Below are 24,604 nucleotides of genomic sequence, written 5' to 3' on the forward strand. Positions count from 1 at the left end.
AGAAACTGGTAATGCTCAGAAACCCACTCCTGAAAGCTGCTCAAACACTTCAGGGGAAAACTCCTTCTTGGCAGCTGCAAGGTCATTTACATGAGACAAGAACACAATTCGAGAAAACCCCAAAGCAGAGGAACACAGCAAGCGTATGAATACCACTGCTCCCACAGCACTAATTCTCTTGCTCTCAGGGCTGCAAAGGGCATGATCTGATGGAAACATTTTAACAGATGTTAACAGAGAAGTCTTTGGAGAAAGATTACACATCTGAACTAAATGCAAGTAGATATGACATTATCAAACCTGCTGCAAAATTTTTCAGTGGAGCACTTCAATATTTATGGTGATGTTTTTCTACTCATGCAGTAAAAATTACATTCTTCCTTCCATGTCAGTACAGCAAAATCCTGTGTAAAATGCAATACTCTATTATGCAAGCTCCCATAAATCAGAGATGCAAGTAATAGCCCATCCTTGTCGATACACTGGCCACAGAGATAATTTAGTCCCTTGCCAGCATCAAGCATGATGCTATAATAAATGTGACGCCTCTCTTCATCAATTCTACGTGTTCTTACAGACCATAAGACTCTGCTCTGTGGACACTGACTCCATCCCTTGCAGAGCCAGTACTTTGGACTTGGCAAAGCTCTGCAGTGCAATTCTTGCATTGCAGTTGTGATGGGAAGTGGCAGCTGGTTAGTTAGAAGATTATCTCTACTGGTGTGGGGTGGCTGCTCCATTTTTTCCTCCCTAGCAGACAGAAGCAGTGATGTTGGGATTAGCAAATTTCTCCCTGCAAGCACTAGTACAGATCTGTAAATGAGTAGGGCTGACTTAAAGCTAATTTAATAATCCCAGCACTGCCTCTTCTCAATTTAACTTGTCTGTTCTTTTTGGAAACAGGCCAACCTGGCAATCTGTGCCAAAATCGAATTATGCTGTCTTGGATTTCTGTAATGCTTTTTATATTCTCCATCTCAAGTGAGTAATGAATTTAGTTGTGCTAAAATGGTTGTGAATACATCTAGTAAAAAGGCACTCTCTGACTCACCTGCTACAACATTCTCAGCAGTACCATTTACTTCACACCCTGACAGTGCTGTGTAGCTTTGCATGTTGTTGAGCCAGCCTTTCCACACTCTTTTGGAATACTGAAGTGGTATTAAATCAGAGCCGACACCATAGGAGGATAATATACTTTCACAGGGGTGAAACTGGCCAGATTCCATCAGTGATATATGGCTTCATTGCCATCACCTTCTCGTCTAGGTGAAAAAGGATTATATTTCCCTGTAGTAATGACCCAAAATATCCAAATAAATGATATTACAGAATCAAATATGGTACTTGACTTTCCTCCAGATGCACAGACATTGTGCACTGATGCTAGTACCCATCTTTTCTTCATAATTATATATCATCCTCCTAAAGCTGTATTTCTGTGAACACTCCCTGAAGGAGGAAATGATATAACAGAGACCAATAGTCTCTGAACAGTCATCCCAAGAACTTCCCCATTCTAAAAATAAACTAGACTAACTGCTAGGATTTTCTAATGCTTTAATGTCATATTATTCAACACCAAATCCTGAATATTTAGAATCTATTGAATTTAATAGAGGTGTTAAAAATAATTTCTTCTCTTCCACACACCAGGAAGAAAAACATTAAGGAAACAGATAAACAGAAAGAAATTAAGTTGCTGGACTTCAGTTACCCTAACCCTTTATCTGTGACCCAAAGATCCATGTTCATAAAGAGTATCAAAACTATTGTGATGGCCAGACTGGTCAAGATCAAGCAAGATTCTGATTTTATATTTCATTCAAGCTATGGCTGGTCAAAAATGACAATTCATTCTAGTATACATCTAAAATACTGAAATGGGCACTTAAAAGAGAAAGAGCCACTTTAACTGTTACTACAACAATAGCATCACCTTCCTTCGTTTTTTTAGACTTCATAATGATATTATTAACCAAACAAAATCCTATCAAAACTTACGACAGCAAATTAAACTGCTTTTTAGGATGACACCAATGTGAAGTGCTTCTCACACTCCTTTGGTCTTCCTTTCCGTTTCACTCTTATATACTGTATCTTTGACATAATGTATGTCTTTCTATGTTTTCATATGGTTAATATATGTAGCTAATTATATTCTACCAGGGCAGGCCAACTTCAATTGAATATTTCTTTGCCAAGCCTGTCCAAACTAAAGCTAAAGAAGAGCCAGGAGTCCACGACTTTTGGAGAAGATGTAGCATAAAGGCTGAATTTAGCCCTGTCTCAGATATGCCAGAGATCCAGCATGCCCAGCAGCTCTGAGATGTGCTACTTGCAGCTGCCTGAACACTCAAGGAGCTGAAGCTAGAAAACAATCTGTGTTTCATGGATTCACCACAACTTTTGCATTTCTGTAGGACCAACATATGTCTCTATTCACCACAGGGCAGCAGAGCAGTTTGGTGCCTGGGGTGAATTCCATGGGAAGGATATCTCCATTGGGTGCACCTTTTTCCCCCACCAGATCATGGGTGAGCAGCCTGAGATCCTGTGTGCTCCTGGCAGGGAGTCCCATGGCAGCATTTTTATCCAGGGAGCACAGACAGCACAGCCACTCCAGGATAAAGGTGTCCCCAACACCCTCAAGCAGCTGAGCTGGGAGTGACAGGAATCACCCACTCAAAATATTCTCACCCTACAGGCCTCCCCTTTCTGCTCCCAACACACTCTGCATCATGCTACAGATTTCATTTAAGGAAAATAAGTTTTGCATTTCAAGCACAGAGCAGGCAGTTCAAGGTCTGCAAAAGGTATCCAGGGTATGGATATGGAAGCACAGCCAGAACCAGCAGGCAGACGGTCTCTCCTTTTGATTCAGATCTACTCCTTTTTATGACTGCTTGGCCTGTTCTGCATCTATTTACAGTCAACAGACCCTCTGGCCACATTACAAAGGCTTCCTTTGGCTCAGTATGTGATCCACAGTCAACAAATTTATTAAAATTAGTGGTACAAAGAAAATTTTCTTTGACACAACCGTCCCATCTTAAAATACATTCACTCATCAGGTCCAAAATGTTTAATTTGTCATGACTTTCAGTAAACCTTGGAGAATTGCACTTGGAAAGAACCCAGTCAGGGCTGCACAGCTCAACTAATATACTCTTCAGTGTCAGCACTGAAGCCAACGTGCCAATAAATTTCATTAAGGGGATTGCCAGTTCCCACACGATTCTGCTACAGAGAAAATCACCAAGAATTACAAAGAATCCACCCCCAATTCCTAGTGATTCAGAAACTACTTGCCAAAATGCTATAGTACCCATCAGCTCAAGCACAGCAAAAGAAAGGAAACCTGTTGAAGATCCTGCTGGGAGTAATTTTCATTCTTTAAAGCCTCCTTATTCAAAGAAAATTCTGATTGACACCAATAAGTGACCTGCTTGACTAAATGAGACTTACTTTGTGCAAATACAGCTAGGATAGGATGAATCCCAACTGCTTACATAACCATTGTTTTGTAGATCTAAATCTATGTAAAACTGCTTTGTATTATTTTCCAGCTTTAAAAATTACTGTAAGAGAATTCAGAGAATTCAGCATGTTAAATATTTGAAAAATAGAAACACCTCTCATGTGGATGAGCTATCTCAGAAAATTTTCCTTTCAACTGGTGGTCCAGCTGGAGCCCTCGGAGCCTCCAGCGGCACATGGAGCTGCTCCAGCACGGCGACTGACGAGCAACCAGGGCTCAGGCTGCTCCAACCACAGAGAACTATTCTCAGGCAACTGGGAGTGACCCACACTTTCTAATAGCTCTTGTTTCTCAAGACAGAATTTATCGTTGCTTTCATTATGAATTTTGAAAGTTCCAGCCCTAATAAAACTACCTCCCTCATGGTTAAACTGTAGAAGCCACACAAGACTGTTGACTAGCAAAGCCTCCAGCTGGAGGGAGAGGAGATGCTTCGTGCTACGCCCAACTTAATCATATGCATTTCCTGAATCCTGTTTCCCAACCATGATTGTTCACCTGGCATTGCAGCCTTGCTGCAGTGCCTTCTGACTCTGCAATGGCAATGCATGGGCATGTCCATCTTCATGGACTAGCACCTGTCCTTTTAGACAGTAGATAAAATTATCAGTACAATCTGCAAAAAACCTTCAGGGTAAGAAGGCAACAACTTACTTGTCCTCACTGCTTATGCAGTATCTTGAAACTCTCCTTAGGAAGGAGATTTAAAAAATTCATTTAATCATAAAACTACTGAAGTCAGCCACTGACAAGACCTCAAACGAAACTGCTAAGTTTTAAATTTGGATTTAATTGGTTGGCTTTTCAAAATGTCAAGAATAACACCTTCTAAATAGCAAGGACTTCTGAAGCCTAGACTAAATATTTGCCCATAGGTCACTTCAGGGGAAAAACAAGCAAGTTTTGTTAAGCATCATAAGGGTTTTTTTAAAATAATTTACATAGACCTCTAACCTAGCAAAACTCAGCCACTTTCTCTCCCCTTACCTGACCTAAACCTGGAAAAAAAAGTGCAGCTTTAGCAACAAAAGGCTTTCTTTGAATCTATCACACAGAACCTATTCATGAAGAAAGCAAGCAAAAGCCAAAGACACAATTCACTCCTGTTCATGCAGACATCTATCTGAACAGACAGGTAGAGTGTGGTGGAAGAGGACTGGGCAGAAGGGACGGGAACAGAGGCAGAAGGGATGGAGCAGAGAGGAGCTGCCAACAGAGCTGGAGTGTTCTGCTCAGCCACTTGCCTCGTTAGTGATTACTTCACTCCAGGGAAGGAGAAGGGCATTGTCCTGCCCTGTGCACTGTAGAGGGGATGCTGAAGTGAGTCTAGTTCAGCTGTTTTGGAAACATGCGTTTCTTCCTGTCCACTTCTTTTAGCACAGTCTCAGGCGTGCAGAGCCACTGCCCCAAACAGCAATAACAAAACCAGCCTGCAAGCTGCATGCAGTCGATTTGACCAAAGCTTGTCAGCTTCCTATTTAAAGTTTATGTAAACAGCACTTCTGAGTCTGTCTGTGCACATGTGCACACACACACACACACGTGTATAACTTCACATATAAAGTCATTGTAGGCTCAGGAAAATCTATATTTAAAGAAAAGATGCTCCCAATTTTTGCCCTTAAACGGCACTCCTAGCAGAGGTAGAAGCCCAGCCTTGACACCTATAGCATCTACACAACAATAATAGAAGTGGTTACAGCAACAGGCAAACCGGTCCCCTCCGTTTGTGCAAACTGGATGAATTAGGGAGACAGGGGGATCTACACATGGTTATCTGTGTACAGGTTCAGGGGAAGTACAAAAAGAAGGCTGTGCCAGGCATTCCTCCCTCACCCATTACTCCACCAGGTTCATCCAGCACAAACTTGCTGCTAAAATGGGATTAGATTTTACATCACACTGTGCACAGCACAGGATTGTCTTTAAAACGGTTTTATTTATTTTGAAATGAAAGATTTCTTTTCAGCAGACTGTGGTTTTAGAGTACATAGAAGAGTTTGTTTTTCAAGGACTGAAGGGAAAGCTCTAATATCTGTTCATTAGATCATGCTCTGATGCTAAAGACTTTGATACTATTGCATGTCTGATGAAGTTGCAACGCGGTGCAGAGGCAAACATCCATTGTTCATTTTCAATTAAAACCTAAGACTTAGATGTATGAAGACCTAGACATGTCAACTGAGCAAACAACTGTTTTGAAAGGGGCTCAACCACTTCAGAAGGCCCTGAAGCAAAAACAACTAACAAAAATGTTTGCATTAGCTCTAAATAAACTTTTCAAAGATATCATTTAACTTCTAGAGTACTTGCTAATATGTTACTGTCCCATGGGTAAATCTCATGCATGCTGTTCTGCTTCATTTTACTCAGTGAATAACCCTCTTTCTCTACTGGCACTATGGTTACTTATCTCTTCACAAGTAATAGGTATTTCTCATGCTACATATCTGAGTGCATGATTTTAAGTATTTCCACGGAGGTTTTATCTGTAAAATTAACATCATTTACACATGGCCATTATAAACTCTGCTCTCACAATGACGTTAAAATTGTAATTGTTTCCTTGACATCAACTCCCCTCCCAGTCAATTATCTGGCTATCAAGGCATTTACACACGCAGGATGTAAATGAGAGCAAAAAACACTGAGCTCAATCATCAACCTACAATCAATCAAAGATAATCAGATAATAATTAGTCTTACAAAAAAAAAAAGGGAGCTTCCAGTAAATAATGCAAGTCCATCTACAGAAAACACAGATCTAAGAATAGTATATGAAGAAATGCACTCTGAGTAAGGTCCCCCCCACACAAAAGCCTTTACAGCTGCAGTGGGAACTGACACCACTTTGAAATCTGTGTGGAGGTGCAGAGGACTGATGCATGAAGGAGAGATTGGCTGCTGGTTGGTAACAAAAAGTACCTGTAGGCCAAAGATTTAACATGCTCCAATTATGAAATATTGGGCAGAAAGACACAGATTGCAAGGCACAAAAGTAAAGTCAAGTGTGCCTGCATTTCCTAAGGGCTAAACAAACTACTGAGAAATACATCTACAGAGTAATACGACACAGTGACCCTATCTTAGTCTATCTTATGTCTGAAAAGAACAGAAATCAGTACAGATTCTCCTGCAAAGCTGAGCTATATCGCTGACATACAGCGGCCACCCACGTCAGGGGAAGCGCAGGGTGACCCACAAGCCACTGATGAAACAGGTTTGTTACCTATTTCCAATTACAGGCACAGGGTTACAAGGGCTCTATGTTTTAGGTCAAACTACAATGCATTGTTGTTTTTTCTAAGAATCAGTAAAATTCGAAGGTTCTTCAGCACCACTAAATTGAACGCTCAGTTTCTGTTACCTGATGATACAGGAAAAAGGGACCAAACACATTCCTCTTTATCTGCAGGCAGGCTGCTGGCTTACTGTTACCGTTTGGGCTTTATTTCCAGCCATCCTTTCCTGTAAGGCTGCAATAACTTCAGATGAGCACTAATAATGTATAGACAGGATTTGTACAATAATGACAAAAATCCCTCCTCACCAGGATTTAAGAGGATAAGTGAAGAAAGCAGCACCTACCTCCTACCAAAGCCTTGTGAACTGCTGTGGTTAGATACTTTCAGCAGCACCACCAGCATTCATTCCTGAGACCCTTGACCATGAAGCTCAAACATGGTATCTTTGACTGTATGTCAATAGCTCAGGGCAGCAGAAACTACACCATAAAGTAGCCTTGTCAAAAAGATCCACTTCCATATAAAATACCTATCCAAAAAGGCACCTAGTCACAAGCAAAACCGAAACACTACTAGATGAACCACAAACCATCTTAACTGGTGACCAAGTGTTACAACTGCAAAGTTCTTTTCCTTCCTATTTAAAAAAGCTAATGAGAATACTCTTCTTGGTTATCACTGATTCTGTTACACTGGACATGCCTCAAAAGAGCTATCTGCATGCACGTGCAAACAGAGTAACTGAATGAACAAAACTATGGAAGAAAATCAAACACCTCTTGCCTTGAGGAAAAAAATTCACTGTCTCTTCTTCTTGCAGAAGCCATTAAATGTTTCCTGAGCTAAAGTAGTCTTTCCAGTGAAGAGAATACACTGAAAATCAGTACTTGCCCAAGACTCCTCAACAGCAGACTCTAAGCGTTTTACCTATTGTTGTCTGCAGTTTCAATTTCAGTCAGGAAAGTTTAGGTACAACGCAGTTGATGTGAGCTTCTCAGGGCCCCACAGTGCAGTTTCAGGAGCCTCAGTCCTGGCCCAAAACCACCAGTGGCAAAGCTGCTGTGTAGCCCAAGGGGCAGAACCTCACTCTAGCTTGCCACCAAAGGTTCTAGAGCTTTCTCCAGTGGCTCCCTGCACTGCAGAAGGCCAGTGTTTTTCTCCTTCTCCCGGCCTTGAGAGGTGCCCATCGCAAATCACGAACTCTGAAATAGCACAGAGGAACTTTCCTCTCCAGAAGCAGCGTTATGGATTTTCATGGAACTACCAGGCATTTGCTATAAGGTGCCAGAGGGACTACCACACACTCCTGCTATCAGTATGTTTCTGATCAACAATGTGAGGCTATAAAAGTTTCCCTAATGTGCCTGAGTTCTGTAAACTCCTGAACTTCCTGTGCTTCAGTCTCATTCTCCAGTGCTCAATCCCTGAACACAGACTGAACGAGGCTTGGTGAATCCTACATAAACAATGAGCAATAAATCCTACTCTCTCCGAAGTGTAGTCCTAAGAGTGACCTGCAATTTCTTAGCCATTTCTCAGAAGAAGTGGAAGAAGGGTGCATACTCACACAGCTTAATCTGTGAATTTCTCCTTGGTTCACTCTCCTAATGGTCTTTCTCTTCCTCCGCAGTTCACTGGGCTCCCTTCTGAATCTCCCACGAAAACTCATTGTATCCGTAGGAATTAAGCAGCCAACAAATATCTCTTTAAAAACTGTGCTCCTTTAACCTCCTTCCTTCAGCAGCTTCAGCACAACTGGAAGCTGCGTATGCTGTTCAAGGGGGAAGTAGGTCTAAAAGTTACATGCTGTATCCACAGTAACTGAACAGAAAGAAGAAGAAAACCAGCAATAACTCATTTCTTCCTGTGAACAACATTCTGCTATTAAGGCAAGAGCATCTCATTAAACCATAAATACACCCAGTCTCCACCTCTAATGCAAATCGAAATAGGAAGTTGTAGAAAAAACGCTGCAAGTGAACATCTATCTTTGTCTCAAACACCATTACATCCTTTCTCCTCACCACCCTCCCTGATTCGAAAGCCAAAACAGCTGCACTCTTACTTCATATGTGTGTGTGTCTGCAAGATAAAAAAAGTCATTCACAGAACAGCCATCTCTTACATAGCCCCTCGGTAGCAGACTTGGGCCACAGTGCACGCAATGTCAGGTTTGTGCTGCCAGGGCCATCTCTCCTTTTGGAGCAAGGTAGCAGTTCCCCTTTCAAAGTGGCATGAAACACCAATAAGAGGAAGAACCCTGCAAATTCCTAAATTTGCAGACAGTTACAAAAAGGTGACAACAGAGAAATTCATATGCTAATATCCAAAATGTATTTTTTGCTTGTAAAAAACAGGTTTTAGAAATGCTTGTAACCTGCCAACTAAGAACCTGCTTGCTTCACACCCTGCTGCCACCTCAGAAGGAGAGCTGTCAGACTGAGCCTGCTCCCCAGATGCCCCACACAGGGGAATACCAGCAGCTCCCCCTGCCCACTACCCCATACAGGGGCAATCCTAGCAGCACCTTGACAGGTTAGAAGCCCTCACTCAGTGCCTCAGAACTGCAGTGGCAACAGGAGCAGTGACATGGCCAGTCAAATTATTCTTAATTAAGGTAGGAGACTCACCCAGTGCTCAGATGTCTGAAGGCTGGGAGGGCACAAAGATCTTTTAAAATGGAACAAACGCCCTCAGTGCCCACACATGTGCAGGCACACGCACAGACCCTTATCTTCTTTGTTCCAGCTGAGGATTCATCCTGCTGCAGCAGCAAGGCTGCACTCCCCTATGCACACAGCCTTTATGTGGCATGCATTAGGTTTTTATTTTTATTTAATATCTGTGTGCATAGCTAGGGCAAAGTGATAGTTTTTCTGCTTTCTCATGCTGTATTTTTTGCCAATTGGACAATAAGCATCATTCTCACAACTTGTTTGAATTAATTACTCTGTTTGAGATCTGCAACTTTACCCTGAGTGCCATTTTTTTCTTTCTTTCCAACAAATAATTCTGAGTTCTACAAACTCTAGGAACTCTTTTACACATTCCTCAAGATTAGTAACATTTGATCCAAAGTAACAAACCTCTGCAGGAGTTCCAAGGATTGTTCCATATGCTAGGTTTCCATTCCAGGAGAGCAGAGACACTGAGCCCAGCATATCTGACCTGAACACTACAAAACCACATCCGTTTGATCAGTTGCTTTCCTCTTCCAAAGTTAAAACACGGTGCAACTCTTGAATTAACCCCCCATCTCATCATTATCTTTGTCATTCAGATTTGCCTTTGAGAAGATCACCTCCTTTAAACTGTTACCAGCCCTAAAACGACACCCTAAAACGGATTTCACTGTACTCCTACTTAGCGGTGAAACGCATCTGTCTGATGCAAAAACAAAAAAGACAACAGCAACCCTTTGCCAAGGCATGCAGACATTTCAAGTAGCTACCGATATAGAAGCACAGCATTAACCAAGCTGGAATCACCCTTGTCTTCTCTCAAACTACCACACTATCTCTACTGGAGTCCCTGGTGCCTCTCATGTAACACACGGAAGGTGGCTGCCAAGACCAGAGGTCCTTGCCAGAAGTTAAATTTAATGCTGGAATCATCAGCTCTGCTGGTTTAACTTTAGGCAGGTATCAGTTCCTCTCAGAGGCTCCTTCGCTTATCCACTCCTTAACTCAACTGTCACACAGAACAAGCAGAGTTCCAACTTTCCTTTCCCTGGGAAGGCTCTCTCCCAGCTTCCTGCCTCCCACAGCACAGAGAAGCCTTTCCAGGGTGTCCTTTCCACTGAGATAAGGGTCACTACCACTTCCTGAAACTTTAATGAACTTGCATTACTCCAAAATGATACAAAAGATGAACTTAGGTTCAAGTCTCCAGCTGGTCCTCATCCAGTTTACTCCACTGAGTGTCTTTTGTCCAAAAGATTTTCATTCCTAATATTATTAATCCTCATTTATTTCCATATCTCTGGCAGACAGGTTTTCAGGAACAATACTAAAAGGCAGTCAGCACTGTATTTTCTCAACACCAAGGCATTAAAAGGCTGAAGCACTGAAATAACAAATAAGCTACAGCATTCACACAGAGATATGAACCAAAATAATAGTAAACAACTGCAAATAAAGACTCCACTTTCTTAGATCTGTTTTGAATGCAAATCCCTCTTGTAATGGAGAATAAGAAAACCATTCAAATGTCTAATAATACTTTGTCCTGTAGCAGAAGTACAAAGAAAACTTCACTAGCATCAGTGTGACCGTAAAAGATTTCCTAATTTTTCCTCAAGACTTCTCCATCTCTTCAGTTAAAGATACCAGGTAATTTAAGATAATCATAAAGTTGGTTATGTTATATTAATATGAATAAAGCTCCTGTGCTGTTTTTAAATTCAGAATTATAATGTATAAGGTGAGAAGTATTATCCATACCTCAAGCTATTCCAAAAAAAGAGGTATTTGGCTCCAGGAAAACCACAAGCCTTGGTTTACATTTGTGAACTGCTGTATCCAATTCATGGAATCAAAATAAGGATGCTGAAGCCCTTCAAAAGCAATCAGTTATGTAAAGTAGTTAATTAAGTGTTTAATTGCCTTCTGCTCTGCTATCTTCGTGGGACATGTTCATCTGCTCCTAGCATTTTTCAGAAATATAAGAATATCCAGGCGGGAAGAAAAATGATATTTTATATCTCTACCCCAGTTAAGGAAAAGCTATGCATTCCTTTTGCTGCAGAACCATTAGCATTTAATTTTCCAACAGGGGTTACAAGTTCTTTAATAATTTTTTAATTCCCTTTCCCTGCATTTCTTCTAGTTTCTCATTTCCCTTTTAGATCTATTCACTGTCATGCTTCATTTACTTCAGTTTGAATTGTGATATACAATTGTGAAATATGCAATATGTAAAAAAATACCATTGGACAAAACTAATTCACTGCTACAGTACATCATGTGATCATTGGAAAATGCATTTCAATAGTGCTTTGCTAGGAGCCATAGAAAGACACAAAAATTCAGCTCCTAAAGTGTGTATCTTCAACTAACATAAAAGACACCCCAAAACAGGCTGAATATTTGGGCTGCTGTGTAGCAAATACTCAATTCACTACACTGTCCTTCTAAAATATTATAATCTACCAACTCCAACCAAGAAGGACCAAGAACTGATGCTTCTGTTTGTCACACTGGCATTTTTTTCCCACAGATTTAGAGAAGAAAAAAAGTCTCATGCAAGCATCAAATTCATAGCAAATTTTGGAGAATGAATGCTTCCCTTCAGCTCAGGGCTTCTGTCTGGAAGCAATACTGATCTGAACAAAGTGCAAGTCAAAAACATAGTCTTGATTTATGCCAGCATATATATGAATAATTGCACAATTCTGACTCAGGCCTTTTGTTTAAGAGATTTGAGAAAAAGTTTAATTAACAAGTAAGAAAACTCCTTTCGCTGGAACAAGCCGCATCAACTGCATATTATGCTTGTGCTAAGGTTAAATTCTGAAATGAAACAAACTTTTCATTACAAAACTTGCTTCATTTATAAACTAAGAGCCCTGTGATGACAGTGACACCGTCATTCAGAAAGCCTGGACCAGTACTGAGAGATCTGACACATTTAACGTTTCACAGCTTGGCAGAGCACAGATAAGAACCTTCCTACTCCCTTGAATGGCGTGTGGCATTTCCAGCACTTCAGAGTTCCTGGTAGAACCACCACAGTAAAGTTGCAGAAGAAAAACCAGAGGATGCCAGCCCTGCCCAACACCCAGCCCTTGGGGTAGGACCAGAAACAATCCTGGACTCTGTGCCCATGGTTACAGATTGGCACATGTGGAACAGGCAGCTATTAGCTCAGGTACTGGGGAAAAGAAGAAAAATTATGGTATCCTGGAGAGCGTCACAAAGAGCTTTTTATATTTTTCTGTTTCAATTTTAGTATTTTTACATTATTTTTTCAAAACTTGGAGGCATGGCTGGTATACTCACCTTCTGAGGCCAGTAACTAGGAGATTTACACAGTTAATATCCCACAGCATCCAGGCAGTGCAGGTGTACAGGCTGATGCTGCTTTTCATGTCTTCAGTGCTCATCCCCCAGCAAGTCCCCCACCACTGTGACATCCTGAACAGGGCAATGCTGCCAGAAGCCAGTTTTGTGTTTGGACAAAGGCAGTAGGATTAGATGTAACACACTGTCCTTTCTGTGGTCAGAATGCTCGTTAGGACATTGATTGCACTGACTGGCCACACACTGGATGTATTTTTTCAGTTATGACTGTCAAAAATCTCCTAATGGGATTGCGAGACTAAGCTGAGGTGACACAGAATGGACACTGCACGCTTGTCTTACCTGCATCATCCAGGCATCGGGAATAGCGTGTGCTCTGCAGTGATTTGTGACTGCACCTAAAAACTGCTCTTCCCAAAAGCTTCATGTTGGACAGGTAGAGAAGATCACTACACTGGGGCCAGGGACAGATAAGTGTTTTTTATAAGCACCTAACAAAGACAACAGAAAGCACTAGTGACCTCCATCCCAATCCCTTTGTCAAAGACTGAACATTCTCTCCTCTCCTCCTCCCCCCCTCAAAAATCTCCCAAATCAAACCAGGTGATCATATTTTGAAATTAAATGCTCACTATTGACCCATGAACATTTGAAAATGTCCTAAAAAAAAAAAAAAAAAAAAAGGAAAAATATGAAACCAAAACAATGTAAACAGAAAGGTAAAACAACTGAGTCAGAAAAACTACATCTGAAGCAACCTTTTGCAAAGCCACTCTGGTATTGAATTAACTGAAATGGAATGACACTGGTTTTTTGAGAAATACGACTCCACCAATGATCTAACAACTTAGGCTGATACATCAAGCCTTGCATACAAACAATCCACAAAGCCTTTAGGACAGCTGATGCTTGCCTTTTGCCCACACATCCATACAGCTCGCTCTGCCCAGTCTAAGGGCTGGGAATCCATCACATTTAAAATGACATCAGCACACAAGGTGAGCTCTCCAAGGCAGGGAGACGGTGCCCCTGCATAAATATCCATGAAAAGCAGCCCTTATATCTGTCAGAGCTCTGCTAACAGATCTTTCCAGATAGCACTCCCTAATGTCAGAGACTCTGCCTGTGTCAATCCATTTCTGTTCTTCCCAGGCAGATCAGTGTGCTGATCTCAGCGATTCCTCCCTCCGTGCCTTCACCTTCCCTTCGTGCCCCAGCTATCAGCACACTCAAGCAGAACACGTTTGCAAGAGGCTGCTGTACCTCTTTGCCCTGCATGAAAGGCTGAAGCAGCCCTTCCAGCTGAACTGGTGGTGACAGGAGCCATCCACAGGTTGTCCGTGCCAGTCTCTTTGTGCCTTGCCAGAGAATTCACCCATGGTCAGAGGGGTCCCTGAGTGGGATGAGGAGAAGGACTTGGGGAAGCGATTTGGCAGCTCCCAGCCTGATCTCCCACACAGCATCCAACGGCCATTTCATCACCTCAACATGGCCATGTAAACACAGGAGCTTGCTGGTAGCATCCACACCCCAAAAGCCACTTGCTAGCCCCTTTTGCTTGATTTACAGATCCTAAAGAATGTCCTGCTGACCTCCTGTTTGGGAAGCAGGCTTGGCTGAGCCAGAGGCCATCCATCCCTGTCCTGCAGGAATGCTGCTCCCCCTGCACACACCATCCTGCTCTCAATTTGACACTGCAACATTTCTATTGGCTCACCCCCAAAACACTGATGGAACAGCAGCATCATTTCAGCAGATTTCCAGCCTGGAAAGGCACCTGTATCTGGCATGAATATGGCACATTCCCTTGCCACAAGGCTGAGCAGGGCCTTAGACAACCTAACGATGGTCTCACTTACAGACACCATCACCTCAGCTCTCGTGTTTGCTGCCATTCTTCTCCTACCCAGTCAGCCCTCTGGGGACAGAGCCCTGGGGGGAGCACAGGGAGCAGGGCACTGGTTCTGTGCCATGATCCATTGGGAAATTTCAAACAAACATTACCCCTTTTGTTTTCATCTACTTGGACTGGAATCAGCCCTTGGTAGCAACACATGCAGTGATGAAGGGACATGAAAGGTGATTAAATAATTTAATCATCTGAATTTACACTATCTCCAGACATGTCTATGCAGCTGTGACTTTGGCTCCTGCTCTTTCCTTTTCTGACTGTAATTTTAATCCTTTTTATTCATGTCTATGCTATGCTGCAGAAATAATTTTTCTTTACCAAGAAAAACTCAGATCAGAGTTCTGGTTTATAAAAAGAATCTACATTTTCCCCCAATTTTCCAGCTGGAATACCTCGAGCAAAAGAAGTCTGGGCAACTCACTCATTTACTCAAGGTCAACATCTACAATGCTATAATATTGATATAAAATATCCTAGAATCCTCTCCTTTTTTTTTTTATGCACTAAAACACTCTCCCCTCCATACATGTGCAAACTGATCATACATGTGCAAAAATCATTATTGTGTTTGATATCATATATTTGTAACACATATTCAATGTCAAAAATTCCTGTGTACCCTCTTCTAGTTGCCTGTGGGTATCTTAAGCAAGTGAGAAAGCAACTGCATGTAATAATTCATCATCTGGATCCTATAACTGAAAGCTAAATAATGGCGTTTTGGAAGAGACAAAAAGCACACAAATTTCAAAAGCAAATAAGCAAGATTATTTTCTCCTTTTTGAAAAAAAAGGTGTGAGGTGTAAAACCCTGCAAGTCAGATTTACATTAATTAAATCTGCTATGTGGAAAAGAGAGAAAGACAATTTGCATCCTTTTGACATTGCCCTTCTCTTTCTGTTCTGGAACACAGTAAATAAAACACCATTATGGAATTGTGCCAACATCTGATATGCTATTTCTCACTCTGACATAACTTTGAGCAGACCCAGAGAATTGTTTCACCTTTCCAGGCCTTTGTGTTTAATTTCTTAATTAAAAACTGCTTATCCTAATTGAGACATAGAACAAACATGCAATCTTCAGTATTACCAAAATAAGGGAAAAACCATAAGGGAAATACCCAAGTGGCAGGGCTTAGGGTCCCTGAGTGAGCCTATGTAAAGCCATTAGAACTACATATAACCCAGCCCTGACAAAAAAAGGGCTGTAATCCACCTAATTCTACTCCTTCAGTTATCCCATGCCAAATTCTAGTTTTGGTAAGCATGGTCATAGCATGTAGGATTTAAACCACATTTCTGCACCTGTGTCAGCAGGTGCTTAGCTAGAATACAGAATGTGGTCAATGTGACAGTATTTCTCCTGAATACTCTTTCAGTCTGCACTCATGCAGGTTCCCAGCTTGAGACAGCATCAGCCTATTTACTAGTTCTCAAAGACTTTTCTCTCACAAATTTTTTCACTCATTCATCAAACCTACACATTTTATGGTAGGGAAATTCAGTTTTAATGTTAATTCTGTAATTTTTTTCCCCAAAACTTGCCCCTAATTAGTTTCATTTGATGATCCCTAGTTCATCATCTCTCACTGTTGAGAAAAGAAACTGCAAGCAAAGTCTACACGCCTCTGACCATTCCTGATTTGTATGACTTCCATCATATCCCCCGATAGTTATTTTTCAGGCCAGTCCAGGTCCAGTCTTTATGTACATATGTAGGCATGGAATAATTTTGCTGAACCTCCTCACCCTTTTCTGTAATTTTCCAATTCCAGTAAGTCTGTTTGAACTGCATGAGGTATTAAAGGCCTCCCAAGAAGTTGCTATAGAACTCTTCTATCCAAGGATAGACCAAAAAGCAAAATTTATTTACGATTTCTCAGTGAACTGGAAAACAGGACCAAAATTATGTCATTCTTAGCACAGTAAAGCTGCTCTAAGCTTCCAGGTCCCAGCCCCAGCAAGACAGAGAGTTGAATCATAGTGATTCCTCTTCCTTCACCCTTTCTGGATGATTTTCTCCAACGGGATGAGTGTAAGCCAGCATTCCTCCCCTTGTGTTTCTCCCCACTCCCTCTTCTTGCTCTTTGTATCCAACACACAAACACAATTGTTTGCACCTTCATTCTTGCCTTATATCAACCCTAAACTGGTCACTGACAACTGAATCTGTACCAAGAGGTCTTTTTTTAATTTGGAAATTCTGGGGTTTTTTTTAATATGGAAATTCTGGAAAGTCCAAAAAATTCCCTTTTACTGGGAAATAGCTGGAACATAACTCTTGTTTCTATTAAGTGCCACTTGAGCTGGAAACAAAAGCATTGGTCAGGAAATCAGAAACTAAAAGGTTAACTGCTGATTTCCTACAAATACACACTACAGCCAGGCATAAACAAGTGCCAGAAAAGGATGTGGATGGGAAATAAAGCAGAGTTCGCTGCAGTTCCTCCTCACTCAGCTCCTTGTTCTGCCTGAAACACTGCAGACACGTCCTGACTCACGGAAAAAAAACCTTTTTTGAAAATATTTCCAAGAAATACAGTTGTCTTTTGAATGTATTTTACAAAAAACAATGTTTAGCCACCAATTCAGATTCTTTCTGCAGGCTCATGTAACTTAAAATTGCCTTTGAGTTTGTTTAAAAAGGAAAAGTTGGCAAGCACTTAGCACATACTTTTAAGCTTTTGGCAGCTTAAAAATACTGTGTAAAGAAACTTCTCAGTGGGAGCTGGTACAAACTTTTATGTCAGCTCATCTCAAACATTTCATTTGGGCAGGTCTGTTTTGGTGCATTCTTCAAGAATTGGCTTTTTTTATACAGTAAAATGTTTCAGAATTACATTTTATTAACTGATACTTACAGTTTCATTTAGATTCAGAGCAGACAGGCTAAAACATATTGGTGTAATTCCAGGCTTGGATTCACTTCTATCTTTTATATAAAAAGCAGAATTAAGCACGTGTTAGTAAGCATTTCTAATATTTCCAAATAGTTCTTCAGTTCAAACTGTGTTCATGAGTATTCTCTATACTTCCATACATTCTGCTAAAATATTTTGCATTTACACATGAGTTTGAGGAATGAGCATGCTGTCTGTCAGAGCTGCTTGGTCATAGGGTTTCTGAACAAAAGCAGGTGACAGATGCACAAACACTCCCATCACGTGTCCTTCCCCAAGTGACCTCTTTGCTGCACTGTCAGCACAAAAAAAATCAGGTGCTACAGGGGGCAAATGGTCATAGTGAAGAATCAGATGCATCATGAACAACAAAATATATTGTGTATCTGAAATACTGGAAAATTCAAAGCAGTGTTTCATGCTGGATAAACCAGATTCAAGGTTAGGATTGCTTTCCCTTTATCCTTGACACATGTGACGCTCACATTCATCTGGAGGATGTGTTATGGAGCCCATGTCCAACACCTGAGACCAGACAGCAAACAAGGGACTTGGTTTCTTTCATAACAGCCATTAAAAGATAAAAGGAGAGCCAACTGCAAGGTTGAAAGGCCAAAGGAACTGGACATTCCTGGCAACAAACAAGCTATTAGGTAACTGCACCTCCTTAAGGGCTCTGCCCTTGCTTAAAACCTTGCTGACAGTGGTCAATAGCTGGAGGAACTCAAGCACTGCAAAAGCCAACCAGAGTCACAGCTGGAATGAGCAAATTCAGGCACAAGCACCACCTGGCAGGTGGAGAGACCAAACAGGCAGCTGGATGCATTTTCTGGGGAGCTCTAGGGACATGAGAAAAGTCTCCTCAAGCTCACGGGAGAATGGGTTGAAGACAGGGAAAGGGCTAAGGCACTGAAAAGAAAGAAGTGCAGATCAGCTGTGTGAGCACTTTTTATTCTTTAACTTCAAACCATAAAAGAGAAGGATCCAAAAATGAGAAAGAATAGGCCCAATTCCAAGATCGGTTTCTCTTAAGAACTTCTCTATAATCTCATTAAGATCAGATCTCCTGTAGTGATGGCTGCAATGAATGTTTGCACATAATTTACTAATGGCAGAAACATCTCAGACAATGAGGGAGCATCTGGCTCCAGGAATCTACATTTCAGTAATTAATCTCTTTACTGTTAAGGCTTATACTGTACACAAGCTAATTTTAGCATGTAAGTCACAACCTGTGGAAAACATCAAGGTAATAACACCAAACCCTTACTGAAGCGCCAAAGAAAGTCATGAGTGATTGGTGGCACAATGTTCAACTCCCAGAATCCCCGTTTCAGAGCCAACCATGGACTGATCCAGCGAGGCCACACACATTTTCCACTCTAACTTCATGATTTCTTTTTTTTGGGAGAGAGACACGCAAGCAGCACAGAATTACACTTCTGATCTGGTTTACTGCTTTAAGTTAAAACCTTATTCTGCTGGATTTGCACACATTTAACTGAGAACTGAATCTGGCTGACTCATCTTCATGCAAGTATCGATACTAATGAAAAGAAAATGAGCACAGCAGTTGACAGATGAGAAGTGAGGAAAAACAAACACCAAAGGCATGAAGTATTCAATTCAATTGGTTCCATACACTGTACTCAGAGTGATCCCTGAGGCAGGAAAGCCCAACAAACATTACAATGGCTATTTTTCATCGAAAACCACACACAGAGAATATATTATTTTTTAAGCTAACCACAAATTGGCAATAATTATTAACAGATTGCAATTGTAGAAGCAAGATATTGCACACAATTTCTTTCAGTTTAGACAGAAAATAACATTTTGTTCTGAAGAAGCACCACATTAACATGATGACAAAAGTAGATTTTTATAGAATATATTTACTTACAGAGCTTAAAATAAGAGAAATAATTGAGCCCCAGAACAATGAAGTAATCAGTTTCTGTCTGACTGGAAATATGTGCACACATGCACAGCTACCACACCTTGGCATAGGAGACCATGGCCCATGGTCTGAGCCAGCTTCAGCTGGACTAGACTTGGGTTAGTGCCTCGAGATGATGTCAGACCCTCGCCACCCAAAACATCCTGAAGTATTCATGTGACATGCTTTTTTGATGCTGAATCCTAATCCTTTCACTATTGTGGTATTCCTCACTCCAATCACTACTTCAAGCTGGAAGCCTTAATTATTCAAGGAAGTGATTCAAAAGCTGAAGGACCAGGAAAGGTTCCCGTATTTCCTAGACAGTCCATTTTCCTTCATCTTGCTTAGCTCCAGACACTCTGAAGATAACACACCTGTTCCTATATTCCTGAACAACATTACTGCAGGGAACAAGAGTTCAGTTGAGTACTTCAGCAGGTAATTTAATTTTTGTTTTACTCATAAAAGTAGTAATTTCAGCCTCAAACAGGCTGAAATTCGGCTTAGATCTAGAAATGAAATCCTGTGTTTTGCCTTTACAAACCTCTCTTTGGTCAAGGAAACATCAAAACCATTTGCCCATGTTTGTTCTCGTTATGCTACGAGGAGGTATTGCAAGCTGAAGCTAGTCTGTATTCACCCACACAATGACAGCAGTCATCTGATAGTCATGAAGCACTGCTGCCTTTCATCAAAACCCTGTATGATTCAGGAAATGTAATCTAGAAGTCAGAATCTCTTGAGAGGTTTTTTGAAATCAGGTGGGAATCCCCCTGAGATGCACAGAAAAAAACCAAGAAAAAAGCTACCCACACCAGGTTTTGCAGCACACAGTTGATCACACTTAATTTTACGCTGCAGGTGCACTCAGTATCTACTCCTCCATTCAGCTTTCTGCCACAGCTGATGGTAGAATGGTTGAGCAGCTGCTATGACGAGAAATGATTCCTGTTTCCACATGATCTTGCTTTGCTGCCCTGAGGTTACTGGAGAGGTTACAGAGCAACAGAGACTTTCCACATACACCAAAACCAAATAGTTCTGATGGATGGAAAAGTATGAAACATGGATATAAAGGTTCAGAGATATATCTCTGTCTCTCAAGAGCAAAGAATCTTTACATAAGGCTTTTGTCTGAAATGTGCTAAAGTGGAATTCTGCTTTATTTAAACTAGGTTTAGAACAAGTGTATTAAGATTGGTGTTGAAAAGGAGAAACTTAATGGAAGTGAGAAATATCATGAACAGTTCTGTTACACTCCATTCAGATTTCCAATCCATGCAGGAGGGGAATGGAGTGTATTTATGCTGAAGACAAAGCAGAAGATGGTTTTACACTTTGGGAGGGAGGAAATGGAAGAAGGGCAAGGGAGGAGAATTTAGTATCCGTGAGGAAGACACATACTCACTCTGAAGTAACACCAAAGCTTTTGAAAAGAACAAAGGTGGGAGGAAAAAAGCAGCATTAGAATATGATATATCAACAGAGCAACAAGAGGGTGGGTAGCCCTCTAAAATCAAATATCTGACCAAAGTTTAACAGCAGTGTGCCTATTTAATTTCAAATGAGAAGAAATGGCATTTCCCACTTGGCTTCTCTCTAATCATTTAACTCTTCCTCTGATACACACTGTCTTTGCCTCGACAGTTCTCTCTCCAGCTTTTACTTTGGCAGTACTTTTGGCTGGCTAGCTTCTCTGAGGGCCCCGGTGTCTCTGTGGCTCCCTTCCACACTCAGCATACCTCTTACAGGGCAGAGCTGTTTCCAAGCTAAATCAATATCCCCATATTTGTGGCCAAAGGCCTGAAATGGACTCTGGACTCAGCTATATGCACTTAAATCCAGTTCAGTGCTACTCAGAGGACTCTGTATTGACAACAGCAGGAAAAATAAAGCCCAGCCCGGCTCTCAGGGCTGCAGCCAGAAGTGAGTTAAGGCCAGTGAGAGGCAAGGGCTGGGGCTGGCCCTAATATCGTTTTCTGAAAGCATGAGCTTAATATACTGTTCCTTTGTGCTCTTCTGCAACCAGCTGCAACTCACCCTAATTCAGCCGAAAAGACCCAGTCTGCCAGAGGGCTGGGGTCTGGGCCAAGGACAGGGAGCGCACGTTCAGACGCAAGTGCTGCTGCCACCACGCTGCCACTGCTCCTGCCAGTCAGGGGCTCTCCAGCTGCCCTGCACAGGTCGGTGCTCCAGCTGCGGATCCCCATGGGAACGCTCTCACTGGTAATGCAGTCAAAACACCTGGGGCGTGCTGGGAGTGTGAATGGAGCATCACAGGGATTTCTGTACTCCTATGGCTTGACAGACTGCCTGTGCTACCCCAGCCTGCCCCCTGTGAGCTATGGGTAGCGACAGAGCTGCTAAACAGAGTACTCTGTGATTCCGTGAATTCTGCCTAATGGAGATGGGCTCCTTGTAATGGAGCATGGGACAATCTGCTTCTCAGCCAAGACACTGCAGCAGGTCGTATCACTGTTATCACCTAATTCCTGTAGATATTAACTACCAACCTAACCCACTCCCACAGTCTGGTCAGTACAGTGCCAGCAGCATCCACACATCCCAGTACCAAAACCTCACCAGGGAAGCAAATGACCCAATTATTTGAACAAAGTCATGAGTCTGGAACTACTTGTGCAGCCCAAGATGTGCATAAAAAAACCCCAGAGAACTACTCTGAAATTATACCTAAAGGCTGCTGCTCCCAAATACACACATACATGTTTTATATTTCTGTCCAATGCTACGCTGCCTACTGACAGCATGAAACAAAATACCTCTACCAAATTCTGTGTGAAATGCATTTCAAATCAAGTCTCCAGAACCTCAAAGTTATTATTATGGTTATTTTAGGTGGTTCATCCTGTGTCTAGCACTTGGTGTTTAAATCCATGTTAGTATCTTATTTATTATTCAGTTTATATTTTCTTCATAATTCATTCAAGTATTTAATATTGTGATAAACACAGGAGAGACACAAACAAATGCAAAATCTGTGCTCATGGCTGACTTGGTGTACGAAGGCAACACACCATGTACAGAGCTTCAGGTTGCTACAGCCACAGCTCACCCAGTTCCAAAATCCCAGGCTATCACTGGGAGAGATCACTGGGACCTTCTTCTTAACTCTGTACAAAGATCCAAAGAGCAAAATGATCAAGGGAAAAATACAGAAAGCTTGCATTTGCTAAAGGCCATGAGAGCTGGAGCCAAGCAGAACTGCAGAGCATCATCGACAAAACTGTGACAAATCAAGCATTTGTGTGCATAGCTCGGTCTGTGTATGTGCCTACGACACAGCACTGTGGCTGCAGAGTGCCAAAGCCTGAAAAACCTGGCTTTTTTCCTGCTTTTCTTGTGTGGGTTTGTTTCTCTCTTTGTCTTCTTGGCTTTAATCAAGTTCCTCTGCCTTTCTATAGGTCAGTTTTCTTCTCTCTCAAGAAGTATTCTGAGCACACATCCTAAATTGGAATTTTTGTCAAATGCATGAATCACCTTCTCAAAGCACTCCCAAGGACTGAGACTTACAGAGACTTTCTGTGTCTTTAATTTATATCCTTCTCTTTCAGGTATGCATTGCTTACAAATAAATAGCTTACTTTTCTCTTTTTTCCCTAGAAAAAAGAGAATAAATTCCTCATATGTAGGAGAATGTTTTCATCACTTTATTGCTTTGAGCCCACACTCTTCATAAGCTGTCATAAAAATTTGGTTAACACATTCATAATAATTACATTCCACACACTGTCATACTACACACATCACTGCAACACTAATAAGAAGTGAAAGCAATATAAAACATTGCTCAGAGTACCAACGTCAGACGGAGCAGATTTGCTCAGTGGTAAAGGCCACCTTTAACACCAGCTTTTCTTGAACCATATGCATACACTACATGGTACTGCAGCACTGAAGAATGAAAACCAACCCACATTTTCTCCCCTCTGTACATAAGAAACTCTACCCAGAGCCACAGCTGCTGTCTGAATGGGTGAACACCAAAACAAACCCAACATCCTTCCAAGGAGCAGCAAGGGACACTGTCCCTGGTACCCAGGGGATGGGCTGGCAGTCACTGCAGTCTCTCACAGGCCTGAGGAGCACTGGGCAGCATGCAAAGAAGCTGCAAAGGTAACAAGAACAGTGGCCAAAATGACTCTGAAGCAGAACTGCTTTTGTGCATCACTTACTACTTCTCCTCTTTACACTCTAATGTTACTCATTTATTCAAACATGGGCCTGTTTCTGTTCCTGCTGCGGTCAAGTGCTGAAGTGGAAGTTAAGGTCAAATAAAGCTACATATGATTATCGTTGCTTAAAAATGTATTACACATTGAAGCTTCTGACTTGACCTAAGAAGTCCTGACAATTTGGAGTATTTTTCTTTTCATTTTGCAGCCCTGGGTAATCTTGCTTTGCAAAGACAATCCCTCCCCTAAGACATTGCAGGAAGGGAACTCCCTTCTGCTCCCAGGGTTGAGCCTCCAAAAGGCACTGCAATTCCCCCCCATTTGAGTACACACGGACACATTCCCACATACAAAACCAGAAAGTTACGAGTCAGAGATCCTGCAATTCCTAGAGTTGCCACCCACTGATAGCACTTATATTGCACAGACCTTCAGGAGAGAAATGCATACAAATGAGATGAGTGCACTAAATTATTTCAACTAGAGGTAGAAAATTAACACAGACCACAAAACTTAAGGAACACAGTTCTGAAGGTAAAGTTCAACACTAGATGATGACAAATTCTCAAAGCCATGCTTGTTCTCTCTACTGCTTTCAGAAGAGTAAAAATCCATTTACAAACTAAGTGGCCTGAGAAGCAGCTTGGGCAGTACTAATGAAGTGAACATTGCTATGTTAAAGCTAATAAATCAGCTCAAGTTACACTGTTTCATTCAAAATGCAAAACAATTTTTACATTTTTATGTAGTTTATTACCAAGGGCAGGAAAGCTGGGGGTGGTGGAGAGTAGGATCATATCCTCAAATATGCTTTGCTCTTATCACACAAATCTCAGCTGCCAGTTTGTA

At 41.6% G+C, this 24,604-nt stretch overlaps 1 protein-coding gene across 21 annotated transcripts in view; it reads right to left on the reverse strand.

Annotated features, from left to right (window-relative positions):
* DOCK10 (dedicator of cytokinesis 10) overlaps window positions 1-24,604 on the reverse strand; it is a 144,979-nt gene that overhangs the window by 92,538 nt on the left and 27,837 nt on the right. For 2 of the 21 annotated variants that reach the window (XM_032119611.1, XM_032119610.1), the window contains exon 1: window positions 8,354-8,634. The exons of 17 other annotated variants lie outside the window; for them this stretch is intronic. In XM_032119611.1, coding sequence (XP_031975502.1) covers window positions 8,354-8,455 — 102 coding nt within the window. In that variant the 5' untranslated portion in view covers window positions 8,456-8,634. Of the gene's footprint in view, window positions 1-8,353; window positions 8,635-24,604 lie in introns of those variants that run through there. 2 more of the 21 variants (XM_032119616.1, XM_032119614.1) reach the window with 2 other exon arrangements.

The sequence above is a fragment of the Corvus moneduloides genome, chromosome 10, assembly GCF_009650955.1.
Source record: "Corvus moneduloides isolate bCorMon1 chromosome 10, bCorMon1.pri, whole genome shotgun sequence".
NCBI classification, from domain to species: domain Eukaryota; kingdom Metazoa; phylum Chordata; class Aves; order Passeriformes; family Corvidae; genus Corvus; species Corvus moneduloides.